The 18547-nt window shown below is 37.5% G+C and overlaps 1 protein-coding gene across 2 annotated transcripts in view; it reads left to right on the plus strand.

Moving 5' to 3' along the window:
• CDC5L (cell division cycle 5 like) overlaps positions 1–18547 on the plus strand; it is a 46396-nt gene that overhangs the window by 23239 nt on the left and 4610 nt on the right. The window contains exons 12-15 of one of the 2 annotated variants that reach the window (XM_082347577.1): positions 947–1027; positions 2168–2410; positions 5026–5223; positions 18012–18224. In XM_082347577.1, coding sequence (XP_082203703.1) covers positions 947–1027; positions 2168–2410; positions 5026–5223; positions 18012–18224 — 735 coding nt within the window. The remainder of the gene's footprint in view (positions 1–946; positions 1028–2167; positions 2411–5025; positions 5224–18011; positions 18225–18547) is intronic. The other variant, XM_082347578.1, reaches the window with a different exon arrangement.

The following is an 18547-nucleotide window of genomic DNA, read 5'->3' on the forward strand; positions in this document are numbered from 1 at the left end:
AAGTACATCTTGGATTGGTTGAGTAAATGGTTTTTCGTCAGTGTAAACTAATAAAAAATGTGGCTTTGGATATGTAGCGAGCGTCAGAATAAAATTAGTAACACCTTCTACTAATACATCTTCTAGTTAATTACTTTCTCATTTGCGCATAACAACCAGGTGATGTAAGTAGGATAAGTGTCAGCTTCGTTTTAGAAATGAGGAAACAGGCTCAGGTGAATTAAGTTAATAACTTCCTCAGGTCTTGTGGCTGGAAACTGGTGAAACTTGAACTAAAACTGAGATCATGTGACCCACTTCAGGCATTCTTGCTGCAGTCCATTTCAGGATGGTTTTAGAAATTGAATAATTTCCCGGGGTTGGATTGAGAATGGCATCAATGGAAATCGTTTTAGAGGGAAACCACATGAATGTGCTTTTTGGTGGGGAATAGATGATAATACTTTATGTGTTTAGTTCTCTTAGCTATTTTGAGTTACATTTACTCTCAGAACTGGTTTGCAGTTCTAATGTGTTAACCCACATTATTCATAATTTAAGAATCAGGAAACAACACATTCATTGGCTGGCTTTTTAAATTAAAAATCAGTAGCTTTTGAGGTGGAAGGGAAAGGTTGTGTTGCACGAGGGATAATTGGAAGCATCCCCTCTACATTTAGGATTTGATTTAGACAAGAAAAGAATGATTATCTGATGGAGGGAGCCATGTAAATCTGGAGAATGCTCTTGGTAGACGTTGGAAGTTCTTAGTTTCTACTGTAACAGGAGAAAGAATAGGCTGATTAATTTTAGTGGCCTTATATTGCCTTTCTACACACTTAACACAGATTCCTACAGCTTTAGCTCTTGAACATACACATTCTTATAGACTAAAGTGTTTTCAGCTTTACTGAAATGTGTCAAATACTGTTTAGCTGCAAAAATGGTTTTTAAAATAATTTTTTAGGCCATACGAGATGCAGAGCGTGTAAAGGAAATGAAACGAATGCACAAAGCTGTCCAGAAAGATCTGCCAAGACCATCAGAAGTAAGTATTAGAATTTCTGGCTTAGGAAGTTTTAAGTTTCTTTTTATGTGATTGATGTTTTTTATATTATAAAGTCTATAAAACGACATTTCATCTACTTTCTGGAATATAGTAAAGCAGTTCGCAGATCCAGTCTTTGAAATGCTTCACTGGTACAAATACGAATTTTAAAAATAAATTGATTGATGATTGATTGATTGATTGGCTGCATTGGGTCTTCGCTGCTGCATGCGGGCTTTTTCTAGCTGCAGCTAGCGGGGGTTACTCTTCGTTGTGCTGCGCCGGCTTCTCATTGTGGTGGCTTCTCTTGTTGCGGAGCACGGGCTCTAGGTGCACGGGCTTCAGTAGTTGTGGCTTGCAGGCTCTAGAGCACAGGCTCAGGAGTTGTGGTGCATGGGCTTAGTTGCTCTGTGGCCTGTGGGATCTTCCTGGACCAGGGCTCAAACCCGTGTCCCCTGCATTGGCAGGCGGATTCTTAACCACTGAGCCACCAGGGAAGTCCCCAAATACGAATTTTGAAGAAAAAAAGAAAATAATTTCTTTTGAAAATGTAAAACTGCTTTAGGCATACATCGGAGATATTGCAGGTTTGGTTCCAGGCCACTGTAGTAAAGAGAATGTCACGCAATAAAGTGAGCCACACGAATTGTTTGGTTTCCTTGTGCATGTAAAAGTTATGTTTACACTAAACTGTAGTCTTTTAAGTGTGTAGTAGTAGTATGTCTAAAAAAAAAAAGTACGTAACTTAATTAAAAACTACTTGATAGCTAAAAAACGCTAATTATCATCTAAGTTTCTGAGCCTGAGTCGTAATCTTTTTCCAGTAGTAACATTAAAGATCACAGCTCACCATAACAAATAGAATAGTAATGAAAAAGTTTGAAATATTGCAAGAATTACCAAAATGTGACACAGACACAAAATGAGCAAATGCTGTTGGAAGAATGGTGCCAGTAGACTTGCTCAATGCAGGGTTGCCACAGACTTTGAGTTTGTAAAAAAACACACTACCTGCAAATCACAGTAAAGTGAAGCCCAGTAAAATAAGGTGTGCCTGTATTTAATTCATGCTAGTAGAACTAATAACGTTAGTATGTTGCAGTGACATGTTTAATAATTGTACTTGTTTTAAAATTTTAGGTAAATGAAACTATTCTAAGACCCTTAAATGTAGAACCACCTCTGACAGATTTACAGAAAAGTGAAGAACTAATCAAAAAAGAAATGATCACAATGCTTCATTATGACCTTCTACATCACCCTTATGAACCATCTGGAAATAAAAAAGGAAAAACTGTAGGATTTGGTACCAATAATGCAGAGCACATTTCCTATCTGGAACATAACACTTACGAAAAGTTTTCCAAAGAAGAGCTGAAAAAGGTATCATTGAATATTTCTGTCTCAAGATTTAAGTATTTGTTAGATACCATGTATCATGGACAAACATTAACATATTTTCCCTTATTGATGTTCATAAGCAACTGAAATATATGGTTAAGAGATAAATATTCATATTAAGTGTTATGCAAAGGACATACCACCCCCCCCCCCACCCTTTCCCATGTTCAGTGGCAGGCCTTTATCAGATAAACACTGGCTTTGATGGCAGAGTGTTGTTGTCTCATGGGTGTATGCCTGATTGATAGTTGCTACAGTTGCTATTTTCTGTGTTTAACTCTGCTGTCTCTGAATAGGGTGGAATGCCTTTAATACTTAAACCTCACTTATTTAGAATACTATGAAAAAACAAGAATATATTAAAAATATTTACAGATTAAATCTTTCACCTATTCACAGAAAGGAAATATTCACTGAATTCATTCCCTTGACATGATTTCCCCCTACCCTTTTGGATAAGGAAATAAAGAAATGTTTTGTCTAAAGTCTGTCCTGCCTCTTCCTCCATATGCATTTTATTCTTTCTGCTTTGACAGAGCAAACAGCTGTGATTTTGACTAGAAATCTGTACAGTGGCATAAGATAATAGAGTTAGTTTCATGGTTGGAAGCAGAGTGGTCATTAGCTTAAAAGTCTTTTTTCTTTAGTCTTTCGCCCTGAGGGGCAGTGATGGACCCATCCGTTAGAATGGGCTAACTTGGGAGAAAACCGGTAAGGTTCCTTTGTCTGCCTTCTCTCCTGCACTTTCCCTCTCTCCTCTCTTTTTCTTACTTTCTCTTTTTCTTATTGCATACGTGATACATGTGTATTATAGGACTTTTAAAAAGAAAATAGAGAAAGGAAGGAGGGTTTAGATTTGTGTTTGTTTGCCCCTGATTCATGAGTAATTTTGACTTGCTGCCTTTTAGTAAGTGCCATGGAAGCTGTCCTCTGTTGAGTGCCTGCGCTTTGGCAGGCACATTCAGTCACCGAACCGGGTGAGAATTAGACAATGAACTTGATGCTTGAACAGTTTCCTCTTTTTAGAGTGAAAATATGAGGGGAAGATGGAATTTAGGAAATAAATTTTCCTAAATTTATTGTATATATGGAAACCTGAAATAAAGATCACGTTGTTGCTAATAGAGATTCTATAAGGGACAAATTCTAATAAATTTTTTGATAATAATGTAAGTAGTGCTTTGGAATTATTTGAAACGATTACACAGTAGTTTAAATATCCTCCCATATTTTATTTATCTATCTATAGTCCCCTTTGTTCCGAAGAATTTGAAGCAGCTATTTACTAAGCAGATTCTTTAGGGACGGTTTAAATAGAACTTAGCTGTACTCTCTCCTAATTATTATAAGAGCTGAATTTGTAAATTTTTACTGTGTACAGTTTCAGAGTGAAATACCATTTCTCTGATGATACAGTGCCTGATTTTCATTAAGTGTGTTAAAATTGGTTTGTTTCCATTATTTCCCCTAAGAGGTATTGTTTAAAAGTATCTATTCCTTATCTTCTAGAGACTTGATTTTCCATTTTTTTGTTTAAATTTTTTCATATGCTGGTTATTTATCTTGACTTTATGTATTTTGGCCTGTGTCTATTTTCTGATGTTCCTGGAGTGATTGAAAGCTTTCTATAAAGCACAAAAAGTAATTGTCAGTTTTTCATGAGCCATGAAGCAAAGGGCTGGAAAAAGTTCATGTGGTATGTTCATGGAGTCTGTGTGTCTGGTGTTGGGCTGGCTCTTTGTGTATACTGTATCACTTAATTCTCATAACAAACATGTTAGGTATTATCTCCACTCTACAGATGAGAAATGGGCTCACAGAAGTTCAGCAAGTTCAGATAGCTACTTAAATGCTAAATCTGTGATTGGAGCCCACGCTTGTCCAACTCCATCCTCATTCTGTCATCTTAAACCGTATCTTTTCTAGTGAACAGAAGCTGGTCTATGACCCATCATTATTTGATTTGTGCCTCCAGTCTTATTCTCTGGCAATGGCAGGGACATTCTTTCAGATGAGAAAAAAGGCAGGTGTCAAAAAAACGCCTACTTCCCCTTCACCATACTGGGAAGTCCAGAGTGTAGCGGGGGATGGTAGAGTGGGAGGAGCACCCGCACGCATTGGTGCCCAAGCATTGGCTTGGGTGTGACCTTGCCTTGTCCGCTTACTAGTGTTGTATTTTTGAACAAGTGGTTTAACCTCGCTAAGCCTTAGTTTCATCAACTTTAAAGTGAGGTTAACGTTGACTGCTTTGTAAGGGTGGTGTGCTGTTGGGAGATAAAGTAGGTAAAACTTCTCAATTCAGTTCCTGGCACATAGTAGGTATCTGAGAAATGGTAGCTGCTATTATAATGAGTGAAGGCAAAGGACGTTTACATTATCAGGGATGATAATGGATGCTTGGCTTTTCAGATCAACCTGCATTGACTTCTAGGCTTCTTAATTCATTTTGCTTAGGTATTATAACCCCCTTCCAAAAAAAACAGTTAACCAGAGCTCATTGTCTTTGCCCAGAGGAGTAAAAACTAGTCTTTTAAAGCTTTTTGTTGATGGCAAGTATCTCTAGTACTCAAGCTTATTGTTACTATTATTGTGAACAGGCCCAGGATGTTCTGGTACAGGAGATGGAAGTGGTAAAACAAGGTATGAGCCACGGAGAACTCTCAAGTGAAGCTTATAACCAGGTGTGGGAAGAATGCTACAGTCAAGTTTTATATCTTCCTGGGCAGAGTCGCTACACACGGGCCAACCTAGCTAGCAAAAAGGACAGAATTGAGTCACTGGAAAAGAGGCTTGAGGTTGGTATCCTTTTAAAATTCTAATTTAAATGTACTTTGATTGAAATAATGAACCAGGTAATACCACTGGAGACAACTTCAGAAAAATAGATCTAAGGTAATTGTTTTCGAATTTCTTGAGGAAAAACTACACTGAAGTGTTTGATCTTCCTTGGCCTTCTTCATTGGTTTTTCAGAACTGCTGGCCTTCGTGATGAAGAGTGCCCTCCAAGTTGACCACAGGTCAATCAGAACCTTTTAGATGTGGGCGCAAAGAGCCAAGAAGTGAACACTGGTCACTCAGAAGAGTGTAGAGCAGTGCTAGAAGAGCAATGCAGTTTTCTCTAGGGGGGATCTCAGTGTACCAGGGAGCTTTCTTTCTGTAGCCAGAAGGGCACACTTACAGAACTTTGGTACCTTTCTGCTCATCCTCGGATTCCTGTCAGTTTGTTACAGAGAGAGCACTGAGCTGGATTATCCAGACAATGGCTTCCGTGATTTTTCATGTCTATGAAAATGTTGAAACGTACTAGATGGGAGTTTCATGGCATGTGGTCTCTTAATATAGTCTGCATGTTTTGAATTCCAGAATCTGTGTATGCATTTTGCCAATGGTATGTAAATTGTGGTTCACAGACCGCTAGGCTGCCTTGTGAATTCTTAATGGTGGTCTTCAGGGATGTTTCTGAGGCCAGGATATCTTGGGATGGGAAGGAGAAAGGGGTGCTTCAGGCAATCAAAGTGGCCTCAAATTCCGCTTATGTGATTACCAATTTCTCTGCAGAAAGTAGATTTGGAAATATTTTTATTTGGGGTTAAAATCAAAAAATAGTAAAATCACTTAGGGGTGTTTGGGGCTGCGTGGGGCTAGGGAAATGAACTGGAAAAAGCGATATCCTATTAAAATTAACATTTTTGATTTTACCTTTAAGGTCACATGTATAGACCCTAATGGTAATGCCTGTGCACATCTTTTATCATTTAGTGGGAAATCAGACTTTCTGAAGTAATTCTCATCTGGGGTGAAATTTTAGCAATCCAGTGCTGCTGGTTACTCTAGCTGTGTTACTAACTTCCAGCAGGGTGTGCTGTTGCTCTGTGTTTTAATTCACAAAGTCAGGGAAAGTAAAAAGAACATCAGTGGTTAAATTTAAGTTATATTTTCTGTTATGTAGGCTTCATTTCTTAAAAGTGGTAGTTAGCAGTGTAATTCTGATCTAAGGTCAGCATCATAATTGATTGGAAAGCTATTTGGAAAGCTTCCTGTAACACTTATACATAAATACTTAGGTCTCTCACTTAGTTTGAAAATCTCATTTGAGGTGGGTAAACTCTTTCTTCCTCAAGTGGTAAGGACATTTTGTGCTGCTTAAAATATAAAAAAAAGTTTTTCCCTAAATCTCATTTACTTTGTTGAGGCACTAACTTTCATGACAGCAAATAAATGTGTCACAAAGTGAGTGGTGCCATAAAGTACAGTAATTTTTATTTCTGTGTTGAATTGGTCTTGTGAGTTTTGAAGGGAAAAATACAGAGAGAACCACTGCTGTTCTTTTAGAGATTTATTTGGGTCGTTTATAAGCAACCATTAAAAACATGTGGTTCTCTTTGTTCAGTTCAGTACCAGGAACTGAAATCTTCCGTTGAACTATTTTTGCTGAAGGATTGGTGATTTTGGAAGAATATTCATAAAACGGTCTGAAGGAATTTTTCTTTTCTTGACTCCTGGATAACTTGCTTTAATGTTTACCCAACTAGTTACTTTTAAAGAACACGTAATCAAATCCTTTAATTTAGTAAACTATGCTTATTTCAAATGAAAGTTATTAAATCTTTAAAAAGAAGAAAAGAGACTCAAAAACCCAAATCAACAAGTCCCCCATTTTATTTGTATTCATTCCCTAATTCAGAACTAGGTTTGTCTTAGCTTATTTTAGTTTTTGAAGACACAATTCTCCTGGTTTGAAATACATAAATATTTTATTTCAATTGTAATTCTTTCATCATTTCAGTTGATTGCTAAATTATAAACATTATTCAAAGTTTGTTGTGGGGAAGGAACTCCAGTTGTATTATATAAACTAAAGGCTGTACTTAAATTATCCTTCCACTCTTAGGTTCAGGGAGATATGCCTTGCTGTGCAAGCACAGTACACCATGGCTGCCAGTGTGTTTGAGTTTCGCTGCCATGAACTCTGGAACAGTGAATCTAAATTATGGCCCTATCACAGTGTATCAAGCAAGATGAAATCCAGCTTTGTCGTGGTTGGTGTCTCCTAAATGGATTAAAAAAATATGCCCCGAGGTTTATATTGGAGCTAGTCTTTGAGCCATTACTCCTGATTAATATTTGAAACTTAGAACTTAACCGAAAATCCTTAAGATACTCATTTAAAACTAGTAGAACCATCTCAGATTTTATGTAGAATGTTGTGGGTGGTACAAGGAATCTGTTAAATAAATAGAATCAGTGTAGTTGCAGGTCAGAAGTAAGTGGGAAAGACTTCTGAATTGTAACCAAGTCCATGTATTTTATTCTGCTTAGGAGGTAGAATTAATTTCAGGACCTTACCAGACATTTGTGTGTAAAATAAGGCAGCAGCTGCAAACAGAAATGACACCTAATATCAGAAAAGGAAAAGTTATAAAAACATAGCATGTTGAGGCCATTTAAATATGGCAGCAAAAAGCCCTCTTATTTGAATAGCTTTTAGGGTATTATGGGTATATGGTAGGGGGGTAGAGTGATTGCTCTTTATAGTGATACCGCAGTTAATAAGAAAAGCTTAACTTCTGTTCAGTGTTATGTTTTTAAAATAACAGAAAAAGAGGGATGGCTATAACTAGAAAAATTTTCATCAAGTGGTTAAAAGTAAAAAGCTTTAGTACTTTATTTAATCACACATTTAGTGAATGTTACTGAGCATCTACTCTGTGCCAGCCCCTGTACTAGGCCCTGGGGATATAGCAGGGAACGAGGCAGATGAGCTCTTTGCTCTTGTGGACTTCACGTTAAGGGTTTTCCAGATAAATGGAGAAGAACCTCATTTTCCGATGCCAGATAAATGAGTCATTACTGTATTTGGGAAGTGCAAATAGAATTTGAAGTGTTCTAATTTGTTTCCACTTTAAGTGGAAATAGGAAATCGTCTGAAGACATAATTATTTTGAGTGAAATAATTTCCAGTAGGTGCAAAAGTGAAATGAGAAGTCTGAATTTAGGCCTGCCATTAAATTTAATAGTATTTGAAATAGTATCTAAACTGCTGTGTTGAGGAAGTTTGGCTGAAAAGCAGATTTTGTCATGTTAGCTGTAAAAATGGAAAGGCTTTCCTTAGAGGTGGAAACTAGGTCCAGGGGTAACACTTCTCCCTGTATTTTACTGGCACAGTCAATTTAGTCAAGAAATACTATGTAACATTGACTTCTTGGAAATAAAGTAACTTAAAGAACACAGATAACACATTTAAAATCCTTCTCAGTGTATTTGTAGAACTCTTTTTGGGGACCCCTGACTTTACTGAATGGTTATATTTCAGCAAAATTGGCTGCACAATGGATCTCATTTTCTCAGTGACTTTGATTATAAAGTTAGATATTTTTACACAGGAAAAAAATTCCCTTAATACTTTAAAGAGTAAAAACTTAGGGTAGGGATTAAGTTGGTGGGCAGTTCGGGGTGGAGGGATTATATGTTGTATCTCAGCAGGTTTGCGCTTATGTTCCCTTGTGGGTGTGTGTGGGGTGGCATGCGGTGGCAGGAGACAAGTCCCCAGTACTCTGGAATGCTCTCATTCTTAAGTTCTGCTCTCTGCCATGACCCTTAAAGGCATTAACAGATTTCTTGGTTGTTTCTAGCAAGAACTCTGGGAGCTGGACCAGAGATCTCCTATGATAAAACTGTGTTGCTTTTGTTATGCCTCAACGTTGAGTTGAATTTGTTTCGTGCAGTTTATGAGTTTCATTTCCTAACTTACGCAAATGTAAAATGCTCTCGGCATTGCTTTATTGGTACATTACTGTTCTTGGAGATGTGTTTAGTAAGGTTTTGCCTTATTGCTTAGCTTGCTTTGCAGGGATGCAATCTGATGGTTGCTAACTGATAGATGCCGACAATAATCACTAAATTGGACCTGCATCTCATCAATATAGAGATGGTTCACTGCTAAAACTTAATGCTAGTGAACAGTATAGAGATTAAAGGAGAGTCACTCGTGGTCTCTTGTTTGCAAACATTTTGGTGGCTGAACCACATCTTTACTGCTATAGGATCATATTGTGGAATGATGGACTAGGAAGTGGAGCTGCCATTAACTATATTTATTTTAGGTATCCTGAAACCTGTTTTTCTAGTGGTATAAGGTTATATTCTGGGTCCCCAAGCAAGAATTTCAGTAAGGGATGCTCTTAATGTTTCTGAACCTCAGTGTAACAGACTTTAACTGAAGACAGTATTGGAGACCCAAGGATTATGTGTTTACTTTGGAATTACTTAAGCTTAGTAACCTTAACAAACTTAGTGAGTTTGAAAGTAACAATTACACTTTTATAAGTCCCATACAGCCCCCTTTTGTAATGACCCGAGGAAACACTTATGGTTCCACTGATTTATCTCCTGGGGACCATCAGTTTTCCATTGGTCTCTGGCCAGTCTTTTTTAGACAGTTTCTCTTCTATGCATTTAAAAAATAACATTTGTAGGCTTTTTTTTTTTTTTCCTAAAAATAATACCTGTACTTTGTAGAAAATTTTAAATAAAAAAAAAATAAAGAGAAAAGCCTACCATTCAAATGTAATCACCTTAAACATCTTGCGGTGTGTGTATGTATAAGATTAAATATGATAGAAAAAGATGAATATATGAGCATCTACACATATTTATGTGTGGGTGAAAGGAGGAAGGCCTTTAAAACTAAATTGGGATCATTTAATAGTATAATATTGTAAGTATCATTAAAAAAAAACATCACTTGCTCTCTTTTTAAAGTCTGTTGCAAAGGATTAGCTTTGGTGAAATCTGTAAATAATTATTCTAGTTACATTCTGCCCAACTTCTTAAAAAGTTGTCAAATAACCTTTTTTGCCCATAAAAATTTCTGAGATGTTTGTTTTCCTGTAGTTTTATAGCTTGTTAAGAATAAAAGAATGAGGAATTAAAAAATATAAGCGGGGGAAATGCTTTTCTCCAGTGTCAAACAAAATTCTTATAAGTGGCCTATGTACAGGTTAATGTCTAAATCAGGAAAGGAACGATGGGCAAATTCGTTAATTGAGATCTTGTTTATGTGTGTCTAGAATAATTTGTTTTTCAGTGAACTGTCTGGTGACATTAAGCCATTTAGCCCCACAGCTTGACTTTCTTCAGGCATGTTTGCATTTCAGGGGCTGAGGCAGGGAGGACATCTGGTTTATTAGCTGTGGTGTAGCCTAATGTGTTGGACTTTCAAGTGGGACACAACTGCATAGCTTCATCTCTTAGTGACTCTGTGGCCTAGAGCAAGTTACTTACCTCTCTGGGTCTCAAATTTTCTTACCTGTAAAATTTGGGTGTGTAATAGTTTTTTAGTCTCATGGAAGTGAGAGTTTGAGATAATGTAAGATTAAATGAGATACTGTGTGCCTGGCAGTTGGCAAGTTTTAGTGAGTAGGAGTTCTCTCCCATGTTTCTTAGATTCATATCATTCTTAGTGTTATTAGATTAAATTGATATTTATCAAGTTATTCACCTTGAATAACAGGCTGGGTAAGTTTTTTGTTCTCTGAATTTTGATGAATGTCTGAAATATGAGACATGGGTCAATTTTAGGAGAGAGGTTTGAGTAATACTTAAAGGCTCAGATTTTGTTTAATATAAATGAATTTTACATAATTGTGGATTTTAACATTTCATATGTACATTTTGGTATGTTGAAGTAGTTGACATACTTATAAATTTTAATGTCTCCATTATGTTTCATTGTACTGATGTTTCATAGTTTGTGGTGTATGGTCTTAACAAAATAGTTATCCTTCAGAGTAGATATTGAATTTGAATTTTTTTAAAAAAATTAATTAATTACTTTATTTATTTATGGCTGTGTTGGGTCTTCGTTTCTGTGCGAGGGCTTTCTCCAGTTGCGGCAAGCGGGGGCCACTCTTCATCGCGGTGCGCGGGCCTCGCACTGTCGCGGCCTCTCTTGTTGCGGAGCACAAGCTCCAGACGTGCAGGCTCAGTAATTGCGGCTCACGGGCCCAGTTGCTCCGTGGCATGTGGGATCTTCCCAGACCAGGGCTCAAACCCGTGTCCCCTGCATTGGCAGGCAGATTCTCAACCGCTGCGCCACCAGGGAAGCCCTGAATTTGAATTTTAAAAAACCTTTTATTATGGGAATTTTCAAATACAAGCCAAAGTCGACTAGTGTAATGAGTCCTCACGTGTTATCACCCAGCTATGACAGCCACTCTTATTTCATGTTATTCTCCCTCTCCCACTGTTTGAAACAAATTCCAGACATCATATCGTAAAACAGAATTATGATGCATGAAATTCGTCAGCTTGGTCCCCCTACACATTTGTATTAGATATATTCTGATTCATCTCCTCTTGAACTTTATGCTTTTATTTTGGATGTAGTCAGCTTTAATTATATCAAGTGTTGCCCTGCTTTAAAATCCTAATAGTTATAGTGAACTTCATTTAAGATTATTAGACATTTTGTGCTGATACATATTTAAGCACAAACTTCCATTATAATCATATTTGGGATGCTTGTCTGGTGACACGTGAACGAAGTATTTAATCCTAATTCCATTACTAACTTTGTTAGATGTTTTAAGAAGACTTTAAAGTATATCTCTAAGTGCAGTTAAGGATTTGAAAAAAATGATTTTGACAACTTTTGGTAAATCAGCTATAAATGCAGTGGTTTGAAAATCGTTTTTTTCGAAGAACTTTTGGTAAATCAGCTGTAAGAGGCAGTGCAAGCTCCTTAAGCCAATACTGTTTTGTTCAAAATAAGTTGTCCTGCAGGGCAGTTGCTGATGCTTAATTGTAGTTTTTAAAAGGGCTTAGAAATATTAATCTGATTAAACCTGAGTCTGGTTCTTCTCAGTTCTGCATATTTTAAACAATAAGTTTTTATACTCTGTTGGACTTTAATGTTGTTTCTGTGTATGAATGTGGGGCGGGGGAGTTGGGGCTGATTTAAGGTGGTTCTGTTCCATACATGGATGTGCGTTTCATGCTTGAGATTTATTGGCTAGGAAAAGGCCAGACGTTATAGGTTAGTTTATTTTCCTCCTAAAATGTATCGAGCAGTCATAGGTTGAGTATTTTACAAAGTACTGTGTGCAGATATCTTCCTTTACGTTTTAACGATCAGATGGCAGATGTAAGATAAGTAAGCTAAAATTGAATATTAAAAGCTGGATTCCATTTCTTCTTTATATTTTTATACTAACTTATATAGCTATTTGATTTTTTTCTGTACTTTAATTTTTTGGTATAATTTATTACCATATTTGCTTGGAATCTTAGCACAATATTTGAGCCAGAAGATGTTAATAAAGCTTGAGCTAAATTAAATAAAATTGTTGGCATTAATAAAATTGTTGGCATTAGCAACTTTGCAGTTTTTAAATCTTTGGTGTTTTGGGAATAATAAATGACTCAACTGTGTGAGGTGAGGTAACTCCCAGATACAAGGTACCAGTCATACTAAATGTGCCTTGATGACTAATTAAACACTTTCTGAGCGTATTATGATGTTATACCAAATTGGAAATTGGATTTCCATGGAGTGCAGTGTATAGCTAACTGAATTATCTTAACCAATAAAAATGATAATTTGTATGACTAATTTAAAAAAGTATGTATTAATTTGAAATTCTGTGCTGTTAAGGTTTTTGGAACGTGTATTCGAATCCACATGTGATTAGAATATCTAATGTTGGTATTCTTGGAACATGCTGAATTATAGTATAAGGAACTTGATGCAACTAACTTATGGATTTAGTTCACTTTTTATTGGGAATGAGGACTTTTTGGTAGGTCTAGTTAAAAGAAAACAGCTGACACCTAGCTTCTGTAATGACAGTGGCTGAAACAGGATTCTCCATCCTTATTGCCTATTAGAATCATCTGGGGGCTTTAAAAATACAGTCGTCTGAGACCATTGAAATAAGGGTCTCTGGGTTTACAGCACTGGTAGACTTTAAAAGCTGTACGGTTAATTCTAAAGGTTAGCTGGGGTTGAACAGCATTGGCTTAAAAAAATGTGCTCCAGTACCGGTTACTTGGTGTGGTGGTCCTCAAGAGGCAAACTGCTCACTTACAAGAAGGAACAGCTGTTTTTCCTTGCTTTAGTCCCAGGAAGGGGATCTCCATCATTTTTAAAATTGAAGTCGGAATTTAAAAGAGGGTTTTAAAGTGTCATCCATAGTCCCTTGGTCCGTTAGAGAGGAGAGCAAAATGGTTAAACTCGTAGTACCTATAATAATTGTAATCAGAGCTAACATTTGTTGACTGCTTAACTTTATGTCACTTACTGGGTGGCTAAGGGCTTTTCTGTACATTATCTTAGGGTTCATAGTAACTTTTAGCAATGACTGCCATTTTACTGATGGAGAAAAGGAAATGCAGAGGTTAAATAACCTACATCAACTCAAAACAGCTGGGTGGCCGTGCTGTGTAGAAGGAGTGACTCACTTGTCCACTCCACTGTGCTGCTGACTTGGCCCAGTATTTCCTGACTCTTAGAAGACAGATCATTGCTGTGGAACGCACTTTGATTTGTTATCTGTTAGAGGAAAATGGCTCTTTTATAAAGGACATTATTTATTCATGGATTTAGTCTTCAAGTGCTTTGCAGAGGAATAAAAGCTTATTAACTTTTATAAAATGCTGAAGATAGGAATTGTTTTAAAAGAGCTTTATGTAAATTAATTTTATATCCATCTCATGTTCTTAAGGCGCACATGCAACGTGTCCCTTCCCTGCCATCCCCTCTGCCCTAGACTTATTTGACTTTGACTTCAGTAAAGTAAGCTGGAGATGGATAGGTATGAAGTACTGCTTTTCTAGTAGAAGTGTACTTTATATTTTGGGGAACACTGTGTTTCTTGGTGTTCTTACATATTCTAAAAAAAAAAGGCATTGAGATTGACATGTTTGTTTTAAAATCAGAGGTAATGCATTGAAGTGCATGTTTCAAAGTTGTTATCTTGGAAAGCTATATATGTCTTTTGGTGATTATGTTGTTCCTGAGTATTTAAAAAAAATCCTGTGAACAGCTTTCTTATCATTATTTTGTATTTGACAATATTTTCCCATGGGACCATTTGTGCTTATCTCCCCCCCCCCACCGCCACATTGAGTATTTCAGGAAAAAAATTGTCACACTGTCTCCCTTGTTACAGGGTGCTCTCAGTTACGTTATTATGAATTACAGAGTATCATTTGGGTATATATTATCCTGAAACTACTTAGTTTTGATTGCTTATAGAAGTCACTTGATGGAATCAGTTTGGAGGGGGTTGGGGGAGGAACAGATAGACACAAGGAAATTAACACAGATTTAATAATTATCCCTAAGGCTTTGACCTCACAATTTTAAGTGTTGTATGCTGGAAACAAGCATTTGCAGGTCATGATGAAGTGATAACATTGTGGGACGTAGAATGTACACCTAGAGAAGGCGTTATGCTAATGGGATTCTGCATCCCACATCTCCTCCCTTCTCAGCCGTCTCTCCTTGGACCCTCTAAGCTGGGGCTTTTTCTGCCCTTCTGCATCAGCTCTAAAGTTTTGTTGAAACCTTCTGCTAATTGTCCCTCTCCAGTTCTCTTGTGATGTTATACATTTTAAATTCTTTTCACCTAATTTTAGACTCATCTGAGGAGGCAGCCCACTTGTGCTCAGGATACATATTTAATAGGAAAACTGTCATTTCTCTTAATTTTATGGTGTCTTTTTGCTCCTCAAAAATTACAACTTTTTTTTTGTTACCAAATGTGATATTCTCTTTCATTTATTTGGTTTTATGCCAAATTTAGGATTATAACCTTATAAAAATAATCTACTAATTTTGTACTTTGAAGGGGTTATGTTTTGATCACAGCTTTGGTACATTGATTGGATATTATTCAGTTATTAAAAATGTGCTCGATGTATAATATATAGAAGTGCATTTTTGAGATATAGATGGTGAAGATGCATTGCTGTCAGTCAAAGTTGTTGCAGATTAATGATGGCAAACGTTATTTTTGGAGGTAAAGGTTAGTTTTCCCCATACTGTGAAATTCAAGCCTTCTTTGAGATTGAATCATGGGTGACGTTATTATGAATAATTTATTTGGGACTAACCTGTAAAACTGTTCAAGTGCAGGAGAAGCCCTTCTTAAGCCTAATTTTGTTTTGTTTTGTTTTTTTAAAATTTATTTATTTATTTATTTTTGGCTGTGTTGGGTCTTTGTTGCTGCGCGTGGGCTTTCTGTAGTTGCAGTGGGCGGGGGCTATTCTTCCTTGCGGTGCGCGGGCTTCTCATTGTGGTGGCTTCTCTTGTTGTGGAGCTCTAGGCACACGGGCTTCAGTAGTTGTGGCACATGGACTTCAGTAGTTGTGGCACATGGGCTTCAGTAGTTGTGGCTCCCGGGCTCTAGAGCTCAGGCTCAGTAGTTGTGGCGCACGGGCTTAGTTGCTCCGTGACATGTGGGATCTTCCCCAACCAGCGCTCGAACCCGTGTCCCCTGCATTGGCAGGCAGACTCTTAACCACTGTACCACCAGGGAAGCCCTTAAGCCTAATTTTGTATTAAGGTAGTTGAAGTATAAGAAACTCTTATGTATTTTTTTTTCTTTCCCATAATGATTTATCATAGGATACTGAATATAGTTCCTTGTGATATACAGTAGGACATTGTTGTTTATCCATTCTATATATAATAGTTTGCATCTGCTAATCCCAAACTTGCAGTCCATCCCTCCCTCCCCCGCTGCCCACCCTTGGCAACCACAAGTCTGTTCTCTATGTCTGTGTGTCTGTTTTGTAGGTAAGTTCACTTGTGTCATATTTTAGATTCCACATATATGTACGTGATCTCATATGGTATCTGTCTTTCTCTTTCTGACTTACTTCACTTAATATGATAATCTCTAGGTCCATCCGTGTTGCTGCAGATGGCATTATTTCACTCTTTTTTATGGCTGAGTAGTATTCCATTGTATATATGTACCACATCTTCTTAATCCATTCATCTGTCAGTGGACATTTAGGTCGTTTGCATGTCTTAGCTATTGTGGATTGTGCTGCTGTGAACATAGGGCTGCATGCATCTTTTTGAATTATAGTTTTGTCCAGATATATGCCCATGAGTGGGATTGCTGGATCATATGGAAACTATTTTTAGATTTTTGAAGAATCTCCATACTGTTTTCCATAGTGCCTGCACCAGTTTATATTCCCGCCAACAGTGTAGGAGGGTTCTCTTTTCTCTACACCCTCTTCAGCATTTGTTATTTGTAGACTTTTTAATGATGGCCATTTTGACCGGTGTGAGGTAGAGTTTTGATTTGCATTTCTCTGATAATTAGTGATGATGAGCATCTTTTCATGTGCCTATTGGCCATCTCGTCTTCTTTGGAGAAATGTCTATTTAGGTCTTCTGCCCATGTTTTGATTGGGTTGTTTGTTTTTTTGTTTTTGAGTTATATGAGCTGTTTGTATATTTTGGAAATTAAGCCCTTGTCAGTCGCATCATTTGCAAGTAGGTTGTCTTTTCGTTTTGTTTATGGTTTCCTTTGCTGAGCAAAAGCTTATAAGTTTGATTTGGTCCCATTTGTTTATTTTTGCTTTTGTTTTTATTGCCTTGGGAGACTGACCTAAGAAAACATTGGTATAATTTATGTCAGAGAATGTTTTGCCTATGTTCTCTTCTATGAGTTTTATGGTGTCATGTCTTATATCTAAGTCTTTAAGCCATTTTGAGTTTATTATGGTGTGAGGGTGTGTTCTAACTTCATTCATTTACATGCGGCTGTCCAACTTTCCCAACACCACTTGCTGAAGAGACTGTCTTTTCCCCATTGTATGTTCTTGCCTCCTTTGTCAAAGAGTAATTGACTGTGAGTGTGTGGGTTTATTTCTGGGCTCTCTGTTCTGTTCCATTGATCCATATGTGTGTTTTTTGTGCCAATACCATGCTGTTTTTTTAAAATTTATTTATTTATTTATTTTTGGCTGCATTGGGTCTTTGTTGCTGCACGCAGGCTTTTCTCTAGTTGCTGCGAGTGGAGGCTACTCTTTGTTGTGGTGTGCGGGCTTCTCCTTGCGGTGGTTTCTCTTGTTGCGGAGCACGGGCTCTAGGCATGTGGGCTTCAGTAGCTGTGGCTTGTGGGCTCTAGAGTGCAGGCTCAGTAGTTGTGGCGCACAGGCTTAGTTGCTCTGTGGCATGTGGGAATCTTCCCAGATCAGGGCTTGAACCCATGTCCCCTGCATTGGCAGGTGGATTCTTAACCACTACGCCACCAGGGAAGCCCCCATGCTGTTTTGATTACTGTAGCTTTGTAGTATTGTCCGAAGTCTGAGAGGGTTATGCCTCCTGCTTTGTTCTTTTTCCTGAGGGTTGCTTTGGCAATTTTGGGTCTTTTATGGTTCCATATAAATTTTAGGATTATTTGTTCTAGTTCTGTGAAAAATGTCATGGGTAATTTGATAGAGATTGCATCTAATGTACTTTTGCTTTGAGGTAGTAGATGACCAGTTGTGCCTTTTTAGTCCTGTTATTTAGCCTGCTTTTCTCATGTGTGCTGATGTGATCTTCCCCGACCCCCAGATAAACAGGGGTCACATGACGACAGAAGCCAAGAGAGCTGCAAAGATGGAAAAGAAGATGAAAATTTTGCTTGGGGGTTACCAGTCTCGTGCAATGGGGCTCATGAAACAGTTGAATGACTTATGGGACCAAATTGAGCAGGCTTACTTGGAGTTACGCACTTTTGAAGAACTCAAGAAACATGAAGATTCTGCTATTCCCCGGAGGCTAGAGGTAACGTTATTGGCTTGCAGCAGTGCTTAGAAAGAGAGCTCCAAAGAATAATCAGGGCTTTCTTCTTTTCCTTTCCTGTTCAGGCTGTCTTTTGCAGTTGACATTGACTGGCTTTTTTTCAGTGAGGACCTAAAGTTTTTGACTTTCTAGTCTAGAATTGCCTGTGTGTAGGTGGATAGACCAGGCCAGTTTTGGATACACAGGCTTTTCCTGTACTAATTTTTTGTTTTGTATATAGATGCACTGTGAAATGGAATAAGTAACCCTTGTGATTTTTTCCCCTGAAACTTAATTGCGTCCCATTCATATAGCTCTCTGAGGTA

The sequence above is a fragment of the Balaenoptera borealis genome (assembly GCF_965194805.1).
Source record: "Balaenoptera borealis genome assembly, chromosome: 12".
In the NCBI taxonomy this organism is placed as follows: Eukaryota; Metazoa; Chordata; class Mammalia; order Artiodactyla; family Balaenopteridae; genus Balaenoptera; species Balaenoptera borealis.